Source organism: Anomaloglossus baeobatrachus, chromosome 6, assembly GCF_048569485.1.
Source record: "Anomaloglossus baeobatrachus isolate aAnoBae1 chromosome 6, aAnoBae1.hap1, whole genome shotgun sequence".
NCBI classification, from domain to species: domain Eukaryota; kingdom Metazoa; phylum Chordata; class Amphibia; order Anura; family Aromobatidae; genus Anomaloglossus; species Anomaloglossus baeobatrachus.
The window spans coordinates 467,655,954-467,674,607 of record NC_134358.1 but is presented as its reverse complement, the minus strand read 5'-3'; the positions used below and the strand labels follow the sequence as shown (position 1 = coordinate 467,674,607).

General features: G+C 43.9%; 1 protein-coding gene across 2 annotated transcripts in view; it reads right to left on the bottom strand.

The window, feature by feature from the left end:
- The window catches only part of COLQ (collagen like tail subunit of asymmetric acetylcholinesterase), a 153,677-nt gene that overhangs the window by 39,354 nt on the left and 95,669 nt on the right, over positions 1-18,654 (bottom strand). The window contains exons 8-11 of one of the 2 annotated variants that reach the window (XM_075316675.1): positions 8,978-9,004; positions 6,203-6,247; positions 5,933-5,968; positions 383-463 (exon numbers count right to left, since the gene is read on the bottom strand). In XM_075316675.1, the coding sequence (XP_075172790.1) occupies positions 383-463; positions 5,933-5,968; positions 6,203-6,247; positions 8,978-9,004 (189 nt within the window). The remainder of the gene's footprint in view (positions 1-382; positions 464-5,932; positions 5,969-6,202; positions 6,248-8,977; positions 9,005-18,654) is intronic. The other variant, XM_075316677.1, reaches the window with a different exon arrangement.

Here is an 18,654-nt window from a genome sequence, read left to right as displayed (position 1 = left end):
GATTAGGGTTGAAGCCAAAGTCTTGAATCCACCAAGGTAACGTGAGTTCATACTGTATTCCTTAACAGAATTAACAGAATACACTGCTGGACTGTTCCTCCAATGAGCCTATTCACTTTAATAAAGCCTATTCACTTTAATAATGCAGAGATAATGATAGAAACCTAAAGACCATATTCACATCATATTTTTGGTCAGTATTTAATCAATCAGTATTTATTAGCCAATACCAGGAGTTGTTGGAAAATTCAGAATAAGTGTGACTCCTTTATAGTTTTTCTATTTATAGGTTCCACTCCTAATTTTGGCTTACAAACACTAATGCAAAATACAGAGCATTGCAATGCATCACAATAAGAAGAAATTTAGAGTCTGTCTATACCTGTTTGCCACGTTTTCCAGGTCTACCAGTAGGTCCTCTATTTCCTGGAACTCCAGGTTCTCCTTTTGGACCCATCTCTCCCTTTTGGTGCAGAAAATGAATAAATGATTAGTTAACAATAGCATTTCAATCCTCATTCACCAATATTATAATAGTTCTACAGAACCCATGGGTACTTTTGCATAAAATACTTTCACTATTTCATGTCACTGGACAGGAAAAAACATTGATATACAAAATATAGTTGAAGTATGAAGGGAATTCAAAGAGTGAAAATATAAATTAACACTACAAGTCCCAGAGAGGGGTCATTTAACATTTCTACCTTTGGAACCCAGAGACGGGTCGAATGACCTGAAGGATTTTAGCTAACATCCTATAATCACGGTCTTTTGTTCTGTAATTAAGGCCATTACTGTCGCACCACAGGAGGTTGTTGTTTTCTATTGAGTTTAGCCATTTAGTTTCTAGTTAGTTCTATTCAGTTCTATTCAGTTCATTTGACCCTCTTTCGGGACTTCATGGGGGAGCTCAAAATTTCTGGGACTTCTAGTGTTAAACCTCAATGAGTTTGACAGGTTTCACATATCCATTCTGCACAGTCCTTGCATGAACCAGGATTTCTTGACCAGCCATTGGCTGCTGATTTTGAGTCAGGAGACCTGCGAATGGTCCGTAAATCTCGGTCTTTACAATGGCCATGAGTCCTGAACATGTGAAGCTGGTCTAAGAGACTACAGATAGCACTGGTCACAGATATTTAAAGAAGCAGTCACCAAACTGTGGATTGGGGCCCATGATGTGGTTTGTGTCTGTTTTCCAGATATAGAGTAATCCCTCAAAGTGGGCAGTCATGTTCTATGGCTGCTCGGTGTGAATTTCAGATGTAGCAGAGCTGGAATCATTGTGGGACCTCGTGTGGATTACGTCAGACCTGCAGGGGTGTTTATGGGGTTAGTAGAGTGGTAAAAGAAGGTGTTTTTTGTTTTTAATTAAAATAAAGGGTATTTTGGGTGTTTGTGTTAATTTCTTTTCCCTTACAGATTACTAATTTACTAATAGGGAGTCTCATAGATGCCTCCCATTACTAATCTAGGGCTTAGTAGCAGCTGTGAGCTGACATTAACCCCTTAGTAGCCAAATTACCAACGTACTAGGGCAATCGGGAAGAGCTGGGTAAAGCACAGGGTCTGTCGCATCTACTGGATGCGGCAATCCTGGGTGGCAGTAGGCTGCTATTTTTAGGCTGGGGGTGGTCCAATAACCATGGGTCTCCCCAGCCTGAGAATACCAGCCCTCAACTGTCAGGCTTTAACATGGCTGGGTTTGCTGCATGCTGTTTTTTTTATTATTTATTTAAAGAATTTAAAAAAAAGCCACATGCAGTTCCTCTTATTTTGATACACAGCCAAGATAAGCGCACGGCTGAGGGCTGCAGCCTGTAGCCTTATGCTTTATCTGTGCTGGGTATCATAATATGGGATGACTCTACGCCAAATGTTTTATTTATTTTTACACCACGATAGTGACACGCAGACAGCACCTGTGATTGGTTGCAGTCAGATGGTGTTACACAGGCTGGGGGTTGTGTCTGATTGCAATCAATCACAGACGCTAGGACAGACGGTGGGCGGCGGAAGCAGTGCATATGGAGGAGCCATAATGACCGGCCCTGGAAGTGAATGAGCGACCACGGGAGCAGTGTACAGCCGCGCTGGAGCCTCGGTAAGTAAGAAGCGCTTGCTTAATTCTTCTTTTCTTTATTTTTCCTTTATTTTTTCTTATTTCACGAGTTCAGGATCTGGATCATTAGCCGGAATTCTTACGTTTGAAACCATGTGGAACCTGACTTTTTCAGACCAGGTCTGCCCATAACTAACTATGACTAATGTTATTCAATTAGGCAGAGAAGATCTAAGATTTTTTCTCACATGCTGCGATTGGCAGTGAATATCAGATCACGCGTACCCATTCAAGTCTATGTATGGGTGTGAAATATCGGACTGCATTCAGATGTCAGTGCAGTATATGCAGAGACAGGCAATGGAGAAGATGGAGAAATTAATCTCTCCTCCTCTGCAACTATGATATGATTCTCACATGTGAGAAAATCGGAGCACAGTAGATGACACTGATCACGCTCACAGCAGAGCCTGAGCCGAGTGGCATTAGCATGTCGCATCTGATTCTCTATGCTAATGTGATCTCGGCCTAAGATTACAAGAAAATGGATAGAAAGAAATATGGGATAACAATGTTACCAGGGGATTTTGCTTTTTATTACAGCTAGAGTCAGTGTGACAGAGGAGATACCTTTATCTAATTTCAGGATCTGTATGCAATAAATGAAGTACCCTGAACACAGTATATCAGGTTTCAGTACATGCATCTATTTCTGTTCATCTCACTGCCTGGGCAAGTTGAAGTTAATACACCTTAACAGAAATTACCTTCTCAGTCTGTTTTCCAAAGTCAACATGAATACAATTTGATTTCTACTTCTAGACTCAATTATACTCATTATATCATTTTCCCTTGTTGGGTTCATTCTCAAGTTAGAGAAACAGAACACATTTCCTTAGCATGATCCTTATTTAGAAATTATATGATTATCACAGATAATCAGAGTTGCTGCCAGTAAGTAATGCTATATTTAGCTAGTTAATAAGAACGGTAATGCGGGTAATGCAATGCACTGCAGTTTCCTCACTGTCAAAAGTGCATGGAAAACAGGCCAGGAGGTGACATAAGTTCATAAAGCAAAGGGTAAATGATTGTAACATGAGACAGTAAATGAAGTATGGAATCCCTCAAGCGCCACCAAGCAGACATACTTCCATCTCTCCCTGTAGTCAGCTGTGGTTATAGGTTATTCAAGATAAACCACAACAGAATATCACTGTTCATTTAAAGCCAACATAAATGTTAGTGGTAATATTGCTCTGGTTTTTGCAATGCAAGTCTAAACTTGGAGAGGTAAAAGGTTATAAACTATATACCCATGAAAAATATAATACAGATTATATATAGTGATGAGCGAATATACTTGGCACTATTCATTACTTGCACAAATACTACGGTATTTGCGATATCGACGAGAATTTTGGTATTCACCTTGTGAGTTTCGAGACCTCTCCCCACATATTTTGTGCCTGATTTTCAGATACTAAACATGCGAGGTTCGCTTGCCAATCACAGTAATGCTGCAGTCACCTTTGCTACTCGCTTTACTGTGATTGGCAGGCACGGTGAGAAAAAAATATGACGTGCGTTCATTAAAGCAGGAGAATTGCACTCACTGAGTTTCCCCGAGGCTGTAACACTTCTTCCAGGTCTGCTCATTAACCCTTATGAATATGAACTGCTTCCTCCGCCCACCCTCTGTAACCGTGTCAGTGATTGTTTGCAGTCCTGCTTCCCCCGCCCACCCTCTGTAATTGTGTCTGTGATTAGTTGCAGTCCTGCTTCCCTGGCCCACCCTGTGTGACAGCGTCTGTGAGTGGTTACCCTCACACTAACTGTCTGGGTCCCCGAGCTGGAGTGTAACAATTAATAAAAAATTGGAAAAAATGGCGTAGGGTCCCTCGTATTTTGATACACAGCACAGATAAAGCAGACAGCTACAGGCTGCAGCTTCCAGCCATGCACTAATCTTGGCTGTGAATTAAAATACAAGGGTCTCCATGCGTTTTTAATATTATTTAAATAAATAACTTAAAAAAAGTACACTGTGTGATCTTGACCATTTTTGATACCCAACCAAGATAAAGCGATAGCTGGGGTTCTGGTAGTCTAAGGGGCACTCTGCGCACTACGATATCACAAGCCGATGCTTGCGATGCCAAGCACGCTAGTCCCCACCCCCGTCGCAGCTGCGATATCATGGTGATAGCTGCCGTAGCGAACATTATCGCTACGGCAGCTTCACATGCACTCACCTGCCCTGCAACATCGCTCTGGCCGGCGGGCGGGTCGTGCGGCGTCATAGCAACGTCACATGGCAGGCGGCCAATAGAAGCGGAGGGGCGGAGCTGAGCGGGACATAAACATCCCGCCCACCTCCGTCCTTCCGCATAGCCGGCGTGAGCCGCAGGACTCAGGTAAGGTGATGTTCCTCGCTCCTGCGGCTTCACACGCAGCGATGTGTGCTGCCGCAGTAACGAGGAACAACTTCGTAACATCGGTCCTTCCGAAATTATGGAAATGACCGACGCTACACCGATGATACGATTTGGACGTTTTTGCGCTCCTTAATCGTATCAAAAAGGATTTACACACTATGATATCGACTGTGACGCCGGATGTGCGTCACTTTCGATTTGACCCCACCGACATCGCAGCTGTGATGTCGTAGTGAGCAAAGTGCCCCTAAGGCTGGGGAGGACCATGGTTAAGGGCTATTTTTTCCAATTATTTATTTATTTTTACACTCAACAACTGCAACTGCAACCAATCACTGATGCTGTCACAGAGAGTGGGCAGGGGAAGCAATGCATATTCATGAGCATTAATCAGTGGACCTGGAAACAGTGTGTCAGTTGCACAGAAACTCAATAGGTATAACTGGTCTAATCCCCATTTTGCTTTGTTTTGTAGCACCTTACGTCTTACTAACACCATTTTACAGCACATAGTTCAGGTCCCCATAGACTTATATGGAGTTCGGTGTCCAGACTAATGAATCGGGTTCAAGTCCGAACCTGAACTGGACTTTTTTTTTTAAAGTCTGGCCATTGAAACCAAACATCTGCAGGTTCGGCCATCTCTAATCTTGGGCCATCAAAATCAAATTGGTTGGGTTTGATTCTCAGCATACCACAAATTTGAATAGGTGTAACAAGTAGTAACTGCACAGATGACCTAAAATTATCCAGCAACTGTGGAGTTCAGGCAGCAGCAGGAGACAGAAAGTATTTGTCACTCTGCAAAAGGAAAGAGATGTTTTTGTCTCTCTGCAAAGAAGGAGTAGTGCTCAGAGAGTGTAGTGTTTGCATTTTGAGAAGAGTCAAACTACAGAGGCCAGCCAGTCCAGGAAATAGACTGTCAGAAGTGGAGAATAGCCAGGACATTTCAAGAGCAAACTCTGTTGAGCAGAAGTATAGAGGAGAGAAGTGACCAAGTACAGAATTCACACCTCCTCCTCCTCACATCACTGCATAATAAGGTACAGTATTCTGCTCTGTGTACATCAACTGTGTAAGGAGAAAGACTCTGTGCAAGGAGAGAAGATGTTCTGTGAACAGACTGACATGTATGCCTTCCATCTACTACTGTCTGGAGCAGTGTTATATAGCTGTGTGCTTTCTGAAAACTGTTACATCACCTCATATATACTAGATACTTGTTAAGTGTGCCCTGATTTAGTCCTCCAAATTTCCAAAGAACTCATGTTTACTTTGCCCAGCCTCCGTATACAGAGTGGCAGACATACAACATAGGTCCCAGCATTTGCTGGAGTGAGCAGACTCTTGTTTACATTGGTCTGTCTACCTAGACACCATACATTTAGGTATTGCAGTGTTGGCTCATTTAAGCATAGAAATCACTTACTTTTTGTCCAAGCATTCCTGGAAGACCCATAAAGCCCTGTTAAAGGATGAACACAGACATAAGAATAGGGATTAGAGACAATAATCACATGTTAAAAGAACAGTTCAATATCTACTTAAGTGTCAGAAATTGCTATGATGACCACCTTGTTTGCCAGAAGGTGACTAATGATATACAGTATTATATATATATATATATAAATATATATATATATATATATATATCCAACATCATTGAAAACTTCTACACACATTCAATAGAGTATCATACCTGTTCACCTTTGGGACCCATTTCTCCCATGTCTCCTTTTATACCCTGGATATAAAGGTATTAGAAAAGATATTAAATGTTAAGGCACTTATATACTATAAATCAATCTATACACATGAAGCAATTATAGTCAGACAATTTACTCAGCTATTATGCCACAGGTAATATTCAGTGTACTGTATAACAAACCTACAACAGCAGAATATTCTATGACTATGGAATTTTTGGTATGTAAACATGTAAAAATAAAAATTATGTATATGGTCATGAAAAATATGTTTATTGTTCTGAAAATATGTAAGTATGTAATGGTATGTTCTTAATTGTTTTGGATTAAATCTTTATAAATTAACTGCATATTTTTGGATCTCCCGTACAATATGTTCATCTCTTTGTTGCTGCATCCCAGTTGAATACCCTTTCATTTTGGGCGTCTGGGTCTTGTGATCTCCGATTTCTCCTGGGTAGATAGGAGGTCAGTGTCTGACTTCCTGAAAACCACAGGATGACATCCTCACCTACTGTATCAAGTTCCGACTCCCTACTTGCAGCTTCAAACCCCTTCCCTCCTTTCCAAGTTGAGCTCTCAGCTTTATAAGCTCACAGTGAAGCTGAAGATATTTCTGCCTCATATAAGAGAGCAGATCCAGTTAGTAAGTCTATATAATATCTAGCTGCAGAGTTATAAAGCTCACCTCTCTCATACTGCCTGCCCATACTTATAATTTATGTGTGTACATTGCTCTGTCTATCCTTTTAGACGTAGCTTCAGATTGCTCTACTTGCCTCCTCCTTGTAAAATCTGACAGGGAGAAACCTTTTACAAGCAGGAAGCAAAGGACACAGGCTGAAAAACCATCTCAAACAATACACTGATGCTATACATTGTGAGTCAGGAGAAAACAGTTCTATATCGCTGATCTATCACTTGCTGCTCTTCAGATAGGACTCAGAGCTAAGTGCATCAAAATGAAACTATAACACGCTAAAAAGCAAAAAAATGAAGTCTGCACTGGGAAAACCATAACCGAGATGAAGAAAAAAATCAACGTAGGCAACCCAGAAATGGCAAAAAAACCCCAACAAAAACAGGTATACACAAAGCATACACAAGAAACTACATTATTCTTTATCAATAGCCTACTCTGAAATATCTAAGCAGAAAAATTATTTAATAGCAAATTCATCCTTCATTCCTGTCTCTGTATCAGTTATGGAGAAGGGGGCTGGCTTAGTCACTAAACTGCGCAAGGCAGACAGCCCCATTCAAATACATCATTAGTCATTACAACATAACAATGGAGAGATATGAAAAGATTGTTCTTGCCCAAACAGTTTGTATTACTGTTAGCAGCACAATATGTTCAAAGATCTACACGCCTGCAAAAAGGTGCCATCATCTGACAAATTAATGTTAACTTTTTGTCAATTAATTGCTAGGCATATTTACATAATCTTGTCCCTAAGAATTTTCATTCTGATGATCATTGCTCAATGTAAAAAGGCCTTAATACTGCTTTCTATAAACACAAGATGCATGGACTTAACCAGGACACTTAAGGCCCAAATCATAGACTTCTGTGGCCCTCAGATGATAACGCAATTTTGTACGCTGATGTTTAAATATTTTCAACAAAGTATACAAAAGCCCAAATTCATAAAGAAGGGTAATTTTTTTTACCGATCTTGATGAAGGGGTGTTCTGGAACCAGATGCTCCCGATCCATGAAGACATGGACGCATCTTCATGACTCAGGAGCGTCTGACGAGTAGTGTTTGCCTCCATTCGTTGCACCCTGAATCTTGCTCCAGTCTGGGACAGGAGTGAAATTTCTATTGTAGAAAATGAATTAGACAAGCTGTGCAACCCTGCCGCCGCCATGCCCTTGTCCTGCCCGATCTCTGCACATTCTGGCTGATCTACGAAAAATGGTGTAAACATGACAAAAGTTGCAAAATTTTGTTGCCACCTCAAGTTATGCTAACTGCTAGTTTTCAAGCCCTAATGTCAATAGATCACTACAGTATTAGCAGTTTCTAAGGCCTCCTTCATACATCCGTGGCTCCGGTACGTGTGATGTCCGTTTTCACACGTAATGGAGACATGGACACATGTAAACCCATTAAAATCACTAGGGTTGTGCACACGTCCGTGTTTTGACATGGACTGCGTGGAGCACACGTGTGTCACACGGACCGCACACTGATGTGATCCGTGTAACAGAGGTCACATAAAAATAGAGAATTTTTATACTTTCCTGTCTCTGCATATGCTCTGGCTTCTGGGACCGCTCATTAAACTCATGCATATTCACTGCACTCAGCGCAGATCCGGAAGTAACAGCAGCACAGGAGACAGGTAAGTATACCAGCTCCTGCTGTTCATGTGCTATCTGGATGTCACACGGATAGCACAGGAACAGCACACGTGGAACATACACATGCACACACATATGCACCTTCACCACGGACCATGTAAAACGTTTGTGTTTTGCACGAAAGTGTAAAGGAGGCCTAATAGATGTGTTCATATGGAATTAATGTATTTCCCTCATTATCGCTCTACTTTTATAGTACGTGAGCTTTAGAAAAGCAGTTTAGTGAATCTCCTGGTCACAGTTTTTCAGGATACAAAACCAATTGTAGTTCGTATAACAATGAAACATTGAATAACAGGCGGATTTTAGTAATTATCCTGGACAACTGCAACCTAAAGAGCTCTTTTCTCAGATAATTAGCACAAACTCTGGTTAGTACTTATGCTCGGCCACTAACCTTTTCTCCTTTCATGCCAGGAAAACCCTTAAAGAAATGGCAGACAAATTATCTAAATGTGCAACAAAAACAACATATCAAACATGCTGCAGCTAAACAGTGAGTAAAGTTGTATAACCAAACCAATAACCTAGAGCTGCTGGATAATTCCAGCACACAATCGATGGCTAATACTGAAAATTTGTTTTCATCCATAGCAAGTGACATTTTTTCATGATCATTTGGTTCTTTTTTTTTCCTAGTATCCAAGACAATGTTTAGAACTTGAAGAAATTTTGCTACAACAGTTTAGCCGCCACAGTGAAATCCCTTTTAAACTGGCCATACAGTGCTGGCCAAAAGTATTGGCACCCCTGCAATTCTGTCAGATAATACTCAGTTTCTTCTTGATCAAATGATTGCAATCACAAATTCTTTGGTATTATTATCTTCATTTATTTTGCTTGCAATGAAAAAAACACAAGAGAATGAAACAAAAATCAAATCATTGATCATTTCACACAAAACTCCAAAAATGGGCCAGACAAAAATATTGGCACCCTTAAGCGGGCTTTACACGCTACGAGATCGCTACAGCGATCTCGTTGGGGTCACGGATTTTGTGACGCACATCCGGCCGCTGTAGCGATGCCGTTGCGTGTGACACCTATGAGCGATTTTGAATCGTCGCAAAAACGTGCAAAATCGCTCATCGGTGACATGGGGGTCCATTCTCAAATATCGTTACTGCAGCAGTAACGAAGTTGCTCCTCGTTCCTGCGGCAGCACACATCGCTCCGTGTGACACCGCAGGAACGAGGAACCTCACCTTACCTGCCTCCCGGCCACAATGCGGAAGGAAGGAGGTGGGCGGGATGTTCGTCCCGCTCATCTCCGCCCCTTCGCTTCTATTGGGCGGCGGTTCAGTGACGCTGCTGTGACGTCGCTGTGACGCTGAACGAACCGCCCCCTTAGAAAGGAGGCGGTTCGCCGGTCACAGCGACGTCGCAGGGAAGGTAAGTAGTGTGACAGGTCCGGGCGATGTTGTGCGACACGGGCAGAGATTTGCCTGTGGCGCACAACCGATGGGGGCAGGTACGCACGCTGGCGATATCAGTACCGAGATCGCAGTGTGCAAAGTGGCCTTTAGCCTAAGGGGAGCTTCACACGTTGCAACATCGCTTCCGAAATATAGTCGGGGTCATGTCAATAGTGACGCACATCTGGCGCCGATAGCGACATCGCAACGTGTAAATCCTAGGTGCGACGATAAACAATCGCAAAGGCGTCGAAAATCGGTGATCTGTGTAGCGTCGTTCATTTTCATAATGTCGGGTCGACCGCAGGTACGATGTTGTTTGTCGCTCCTGCGGCAGCTTCACACATCGCTGTGTGTAAACCCGCAGGAGCGACAAATGTGACGCCCTGGACTAGCCAGGTAGTCACAGACAGGCCCTTGCACAAACACCCGTCCCCTAACAAGGTAACAGCAGCCAACCTAAAACCCTGAGTCACCCCTCTCAGGTCTTGACGGTCAAACCAGGGGGCGGAGCCAGGTGGTTGGCCACGCCCACCGAGGAGTTCGGATAACCTGAGGTGGGAAAACACAACAGATCCGTTAGGAGGGAGAGGAGAGTTGGAAAGGAGAGGAGTTAAGAGGAGAAAACGTCTGTCAGGGATCTGGGTCGTAGCCCGGATACCCTGTGGCCAGGAGGCAGACGGTGGTTGCCTCCTGCAAGAGCCGGGAAGATGGCTGGTGGATCCGTAAGGGACCGGGACAGGATAGTGGCCCGCCGGTATCGAACCGGGGAACCGACTGGAAATCGGAGCACCAGGAGGGGTACTCAGACCCAGAATGAGGCCCAGAAGCCACTGGACCAAGTCAAATTCCCTGATTGGGGTCTGGACCTTAGGTTCTTTCCCACCCAAGTCCCGACTGAAGACAAAAGCCCAATGAGGGGGATAGAAAGCCACCGCTCAGGCAGAGAGATCCCACGGTCCAGCGTCTGTGGGCAAATGGGCTCTCCCGGCCCACACAAAGCTGGGGAGCGGATTACCATCGCTGAAGCATAGGCAGTCAAAAATCTACAAAACGAGGTGCAGGAGAAAGGCGGGAACCACCGAACCGGGTAGCGGACCAGACACAGCCGGCTGCGGGCACCGACCACCATCTTTTTGGTTTACCAGAGACTCTGGTGTATCTGTCATAGTGAGTACAACAGTGCCCTCGGGCCGCGCACCGAACCGCACTAACACGCCCGCACCTCGCAACCACCGGGTTCCGGGACCATCACCCCCTGCCCACGGAGGGGTCAACACCAGGCTGCACAACACCGTCCCTGGGAGCCTAGTTAACAGCAGCGGTGGTGTCCACACTCACCACAACCCGTGGGTGGTGTCACAAATTTAGATCCCTAAACACCACGGCCCCAGCCGAGAACCTCCCCACCAAAGACCACACCCCCTCACGTAGCGCCAGCTTCCCTACAGAGTGATGTTACCCCCGGGTCTGGAGGCGCTCGAGCCACCCACCGACGAGCTCGGATCCGAGCAGCTCGGCTGCCAGCTGAGCCCCGGAGCGGTACACAAACATCACCTTACCTGCGTCCCGACAGCAATGCGGAAGGGAGAAGGTGGGCAGGATGTTATGTCCCGCTCATCTCCGCCCCTCCGCTTCTATTGGCCGGCTGATTAGTGAAGTCGCGGTGACGTCGCTGTGATGCCGAAAGCACCTCCCCCTTGAAGGAGGGATAGTTCGGCAGTCACAGTGACGTCGCCGAGCAGGTATGTGCGTGTGAAGCTGCCGTAGCAATAATGTTTGCTACGGCAGCAATCACCACATATGGCATGTGCGACGGGGGCGGGTGCTATAGCGCTGGACATCGCTAGCAATTGCTAGCGATTTTGCAACGTGTAAAGCCCGCCTAATACTTGGTAGCCAAAATAACCGCGAACAACTGCTTCCGGTAACCATCAATGAGTTTTTTACAGTGCTCTGCTTGAATTTTAGACCATTCTTCTTTGGCAAACTACTCCAGGTCCCTGAGATTTGAAGGGTGCCTTCTCCAAACTGCCATTTTGAGATCTCTCCACAGATGTTCTATGGGATTCAAGTCTGGACTCATTGCTGGCCACTTTAGTAGTCTCCAGTGCTTTCTATCAAACCATTTTCTAGTGCTTTTTGAAGTGTGTTTTGGGTCATTGTCCTGCTGGAAGACCCATGACCTCTGAGGAAGACCCAGCTTTCTCACACTGGGCCCTACATTATGCTGTAAAATTTGTTGGTAGTCTTCAGACTTCATAATGCCATGCACACGGTCAAGCAGTCCAGTGCTAGAGGCAGCAAAGCAACCCCAAAATATCAGGGAACCTGCGCCATGTTTGACTGTAGGACCGTGTTCTTTTCTTTGAATGCCTCTTTTTTTTTCCTGTAAACTCTATGTTGATGGCTTTTCCCAAAAAGCTCTACTTTTGTCTCATCTGACCAGAGAACATTCTTCCAAAACTTTTTAGGCTTTCTCAGGTAAGTTTTGGCAAACTCCAGCCTGGCTTTTTTATGTCTCGGGGTAAGAAGTGGGGTCTTCCTGGGTATCCTACCATACAGTTCCTTTTCATTCAGACACCGACAGATAGTACGGGTTGACACTGTTGTACCCTTGGACTGCAGGGCAGCTTTAACTTGTTTGGATGTTAGTCGAAGTTTTTTATCCACCATCCGCACAATCTTGCGTTGAAATGTCTCGACAATTTTTCTTTTCCTTCCACATCTAGGGAGGTTAGCCACAGTGCCATGGGCTTTAAACTTCTTGATGACACTGCACACCATAGACACAGGAACTTTCAGGTCTTTGGAGATGGACTTGTAGCCTTGAGATTGCTCATGCTTCCTCACAATTTGGATTCTCAAGTCCTCAGACAGTTCTTTGGTCTACTTTCTTTTCTCCATGCTCAATGTGGTACACACAAGGACACAGGACAGAGGTTGAGTCAACTTTAATCCATGTCAACTGGCTGCAAGTGTGATTTAGTTATTACCAACACCTGTTAGGCGCCACAGGTAAGTTACAGGTGCTGTTCATTACACAAATTAGAGAAGCATCACATGATTTTTCAAACAGTGCCAATACTTTTCTCCACCCCTTTTTTATGTTTGGTGTGGAAATATCCAATTTGGCTTTATGACAATTTTTTTTTTTTTTCATTGAAGACACATTAAGTGAAGGTAATAATACCAAAGAATTTGTGATTACAATCATTTTCAAGAAGAAACTGAGTATTATCTGACAGAATTGCAGGGGTGCCAATACTTTTGGCCAGCACTGTATATGACCAAATGTAACTATCATGATGCAGAATTATTATTTTTTTGCAGTAATTTTGTCATGCAAAACAGCTGTAAAATCCAGGTTAGTATTGCCTTAAGAAGTTCGTGGAAATAAATTAATAAAATAAATAAATAAATAATAATTATATTCTATAAATGGATTAGGCTGTCAAATTGTTACATTTATTACTTAATTCCTGATACTTCCTCATTAAGGGCGCTTTACACGCTGCGACATCGCTAGCGATGTCGCTAGCGATTGCACCCACCCCCGTCATTTGTGCGTCACGGGCAACTCGCTGCCCGTGGCGGACAAAAACGGTAGTGCGCGTCACACGTACTTACCTGCCTAACGACGTGTCTGTGGCCGGCGAACAGTCTCTTTTCTAAGGGGGCGGTTCGTGCGGCGTCACAGCGATGTGACACAGCAGCCAACCAATAGAAGCGGAGGGGCAGAGAGAAGCCGCATGAAGGTCACTCCCACCTTGTTACCGGAGGACGCAGGAACGCTGTTGTTCGTCGTTCCTGGAGTGTCACACATAGCGATGTGTGCTGCCTCAGGAACGACGAACAACCTGCGTCCCAGAAGATCAACGACATTTTGAAAATGAACGATGTGTCAATGATCAACGATGTGGTATTTTTGATCGTTAGCGGTCGCTCGTACGTGTCACACGCAACAACGTTGCTAACGAGGCCGGATGTGCGTCACGAATTCCGTGACCCCAACGACATCTCGTTAGCGATGTCGTTGCGTGTAAAGCGGCCTTTAAAGTTCCAAACAATGCATTAAGACATTTCAATCACAAGAAGAATTAGTATTATTAATTTTTGATGGCATATACGCCTTGACATTATAAGGGTTGTCTGGGACAGATTTTTGGTTCTCCAAAGGGTTCTCAATTTATTGTTTTCTACATCTGCAAGCCTTTACGGAATTAGAATTTTATCCCACACAGCGCCTCTGATGCCATATTTTTTTATTAGTGGTATAAATGAGAATTTATGACTGGAATGCAAAAACGTAATACTAAATGAGTTATACTTGGGGTATGAATGAAACGGTGAATATTCTGCAGAAAGGTTTACATAATGAAATCTTTTGAACAGCAAAAATTGATATAAATAAAGAAAAATCACATATTATACATTTTTCTTATTAGAAGTAAGTTATTCTATTGCCATGAAAAGAACTATATTGAAACACTTGGAAACAATCTTAAAATGAAAATAAACCCATGAATGAATTATAAGAACATAAAATCATGTAGCCTGTAGGTCATAATTACCGAATCAATACCTATATCTGTATGGGGGCTCATTCACAAGTCCGATTTTCACATACAAGTGGTATCTGTGGTTTTGACAGTCTATGGAACCATTCCCATTGTAGGTCAGCGGAAAATTGTGGAGACATGTCCAATTTTGATCAGATCAAAATCAGCAAGGCAAGTCAATGGGTCCATGAAAAAAATCGGACTACACTCGGATGACATCTGAATGTGGTCTGATTTTCACGGACTGTCAGCATGGAGAAGGTGGGGAATTTTTTTTTATTTCTCTATTTTTTTATTTCTGGACATGTGAATGAGGCCTTACGCTGGTTTCACATCAGCGTTTTCCTGCCGCACTCGCAGATCTGGCACAAGGACAGTACAGTACATTAAAGTTCACTGGCAAGCTCCAGGCACATGCGGTCATGTGACCGGAGCATGTGACAGCATGTGACCGGGGCTTGCCGCACTGTCTGTGAACTGTATTGTACTGTATTGCCCTTATGCCGGAACCGGCAGTGCGGCAGAATACCGCTGATGTGTTTGTGCCCTTACACAGACCAACCTGGAGCACTAAATGACTGCTGATCAGCTTTTTTTGCTGATTGACAGTCATATAGTAGCCTGTTTACAGAGGTGAGTCCTGCTTTAGATTTGCACTGAATAGTTCAGTGCGCATAGGCTGCAATTATTCTCAGCACCACAAGTCCTGTTTACACATGACGAGAAGCTGCCGAGAATGACAGTCTTTTGTACAGTACAAAATAACAGTTCTCCAGACATACAAGTATTTTAAAAGCTTGTTCTTCGGGTGATCGCCAGTTTGTTTAGACTGTAAGATTGTGATGAAATGAGCGTTCCTCAGAATGCATGTTCACCATAATCTTGCAGTGTAAATGGACCCTAACAAATCTCAACTAAGCCAAGATATTAGCTTGTAAATATTAACTTTTTCCAGGTAGTGTCTTTTTAAGGGGTTGACCAGGATATTTCATCAATATTATCTTGGTGTGGTTCCACATCAAGCACCTCAATGGAGTAGCTATTTGCAGTCATGGAGCCGCCGAAAGTACGTAAAAGCAAAGTTCTGTTGTTCACTGTATATGTGATGTAACTCAGCTTCCATTTCCTTCATTAGTATCTAAGCAATACATTTTAAACCAACAAAAATTTAGTAATAGAGTCGAAGAATTGGTATTTGTATGTTTTATTTATTTGCAAAATATACAGCGGGTAAAATAAAAATTGAACACGTCACTAATTTTCTAAATAAATATATTTCTAAAGGTGCTATTGACATGAATTTCTCTCCAGGTTTCATAATAACCCTTCTAACCTATAAAAGCAAAAAAAGCAAACATAGATTTCCATACATTTTGTAATGTGTAATAATGAGAAATGACACAGGGAAACAGTATTGAACACGTTTACTGAAATATAATACTTTGTTCAAAAGCTGTTGCTGGTGATGACAGCTTCAAGATGCCTCCTATATGAAGAAACTAATTGCATACATTGCTCAGATGTGATTTTGGTCCATTCTTCCACACAAATACTCTTCAAATCCTGAGGTTTCATGGGCTCTTTCTATGAACGCTGAGCTTTAGCTCTTTCCATAAATTTTTTATTGGAGTCAGGTCAGTAGATTGGTTGGGTCATTCTAACAGCTTTCTTTTCTTTCTCTGAAACCAATTGAGAGTTTTCTTGGTGGTGTGTTTGGGCTCATTGTCATGCTGAAATGTCCACCCTGAGTTTATTTTTATCATCCATGGTAGATGACAGCAGATTTTTATCAAAAATGTCAAGGTACATTTGTCTTTTCATCCTTGCTTCAATGATATGAAGTTTGCCAGTGCCGTATACTGAAAAACAGCCCCACACCATGATATTCCCACCTTCAAATGTCACTGTTTGTATGGTGGTTTTAAGGTGATATGCAGTGCCTTTGAACCATGCCATAATACATTGTGTATTATGGCATCCAAAGAGTTAAATTTTGGTCTCATCTGACCAGACTATATTCTCCCAGTATTTTGCAGGCTTATGTAAATGTTGTTGAGCAAACTTTAAATGCGTTTGAATATGCTTTTCGTTCAGTAATGGAGTCCTGCATGGTGAGCGTGCATACAGGCCATGGTCGCTGAGTGCATTACTTAGTGTGTTCTTTGAAAGAATTGTACCTGATGATTTCAGGTCTTACTGTAGCTCTCCACAGTTAGCTCTTGGATCTTTGAAAACGACTCTGATAATTCTTTTCACTCCTTTGTCTGAAATCTTGCAGGGAGCACCTGGTTGTGGCCGGTACATGGTGAAATTATGTTTTTTCCACTTCTGGATTATGGCCCCAACAGTACTCATTGGAACCTTCAGTAGTTAAAAAAATTGTTCTGTAACAAATGCTATCAATATGTTGGGTAACAATTAGGTTGCAAAGGTCTTGAGACAGCTCACTGGTTTTACCCATCATGAGATGTTTCTTGTGTGGCACCTTGGTCACGAGATACTTTTTATAGGCCATCAATTCAACTACCTGATATTAATTTCACTAAGTAGCTTTCTAATTACTGATAGAATTCAGCTGGTGTCATCACTTTCCATGACTTTCTATTACTTTTTGCACCTCTCTTTCTGCATCTGTTCAATACATTTTCCCTCTGTCATTTCTCATTATTATACATAACTTAATTTATGGACATCTATGGTTTCATTTCTTTGCCTGTGTTAATTGTATGGGTTGTTACTGACATCTGGTGAGAAATTGATGTGAATAGCACCTTTAGAAATATATTTACTTAGAAAATGTTTGACGTATTGAGTACAGATTTCACCCACTGAATATTATCCATTATATTATACATGGTTTTAGTTGAATACAAACATATTCAAGAAAAACAAACTATACCAGCACTCAGAATATATATATATGGGGGGCGGAGCCGGACATGGCTGAGTGAGGACGCTACTTGCTAGAGCTCCTCTAAATAATCCCCCATAGAACCGGTTTATTAGCCACAATGGGCAAATCTGCAGTAAAAAAGAACAAGCCCGGTAAGCCCAGCACCTCGGGGAAGCCTCCTCCACCCCAGGGCACCATCGGGGCATATTTAACACGCTCCCGGGAGCCTGAGACCGGCTCACTGCCACAGCAAGAGTTGCGGCCTACAGGGCCTGAAAGAAGCCCTGCCACAACGCCAATGAGGGCAGCAATCCAGGGGACCCAAAGAAGGGGTGAGGAGATGAAGATCCCCCGTGGCCCGGGAGGACCCTCCGTTAGTCCAACGGCAGCGGCAGGAGCTGATGTACCCCCCGCAACTGGGACGGCATTACCTCCAGCGGCGCCATTCCAAGATGGCGGCCGCGATCCTGGGACGCTAGCTGGCAGCCTAGGGCTGGAAGACAGGTTTCCCGCGGCAGCGACCCTACCTGCATCACCCTCCGTTGTGCCTCCGCTGCGTCCGGGCGGCTACGGCGACATGCCTGCAGCCGTACATCGTGAAGCTAGGAGTGCGGCGTACGGGAGCGGGACGCATGGGTGCTCGGGCCCAGGAGATGACTCACCGCTGCGAGCCCGAGCACTGAAGAAGCAGACGACACAGGGAGAAGCTGCAGCTCTGACACCACCGCTCGTGTCCACACAAGCAAGCGCAGGGACCAGAGGTGAGGAGGGAGCAGCAGTAAACCCTACGGGCCGGCTGTACTACAGGAATCAGGTACAGGGCCCACAGTTAGACCTGGGGAGCGGAGTGCACTCTAGTGGGGGGAACAACACCCCCAGTCACTCACCAAGAGCTATACAATCCTCAGGGGGAGCAGGCAATGGAGGAGGGCCACCTACATCTCAGATGGCTACCAATGAGCCCTGGGGGACACCTCAGAGAGAGGCGCATTCACCAGATACATGGTCCACGGGGTCCTCTTGGGCTGAGAGTCCGACAGCCACTGTCAGGGACCTAGACAGGGGCCCATTAATCCCTGTGAATGGGGGACCCAGAATACTGGGGACACCCCCAATACATCTCACATCTGCACCACAAGTATGGGACGGCATCAAAAATCCCCAGAACACGCAGATGCTGACATATGGACCAGCCCTTCAGGAC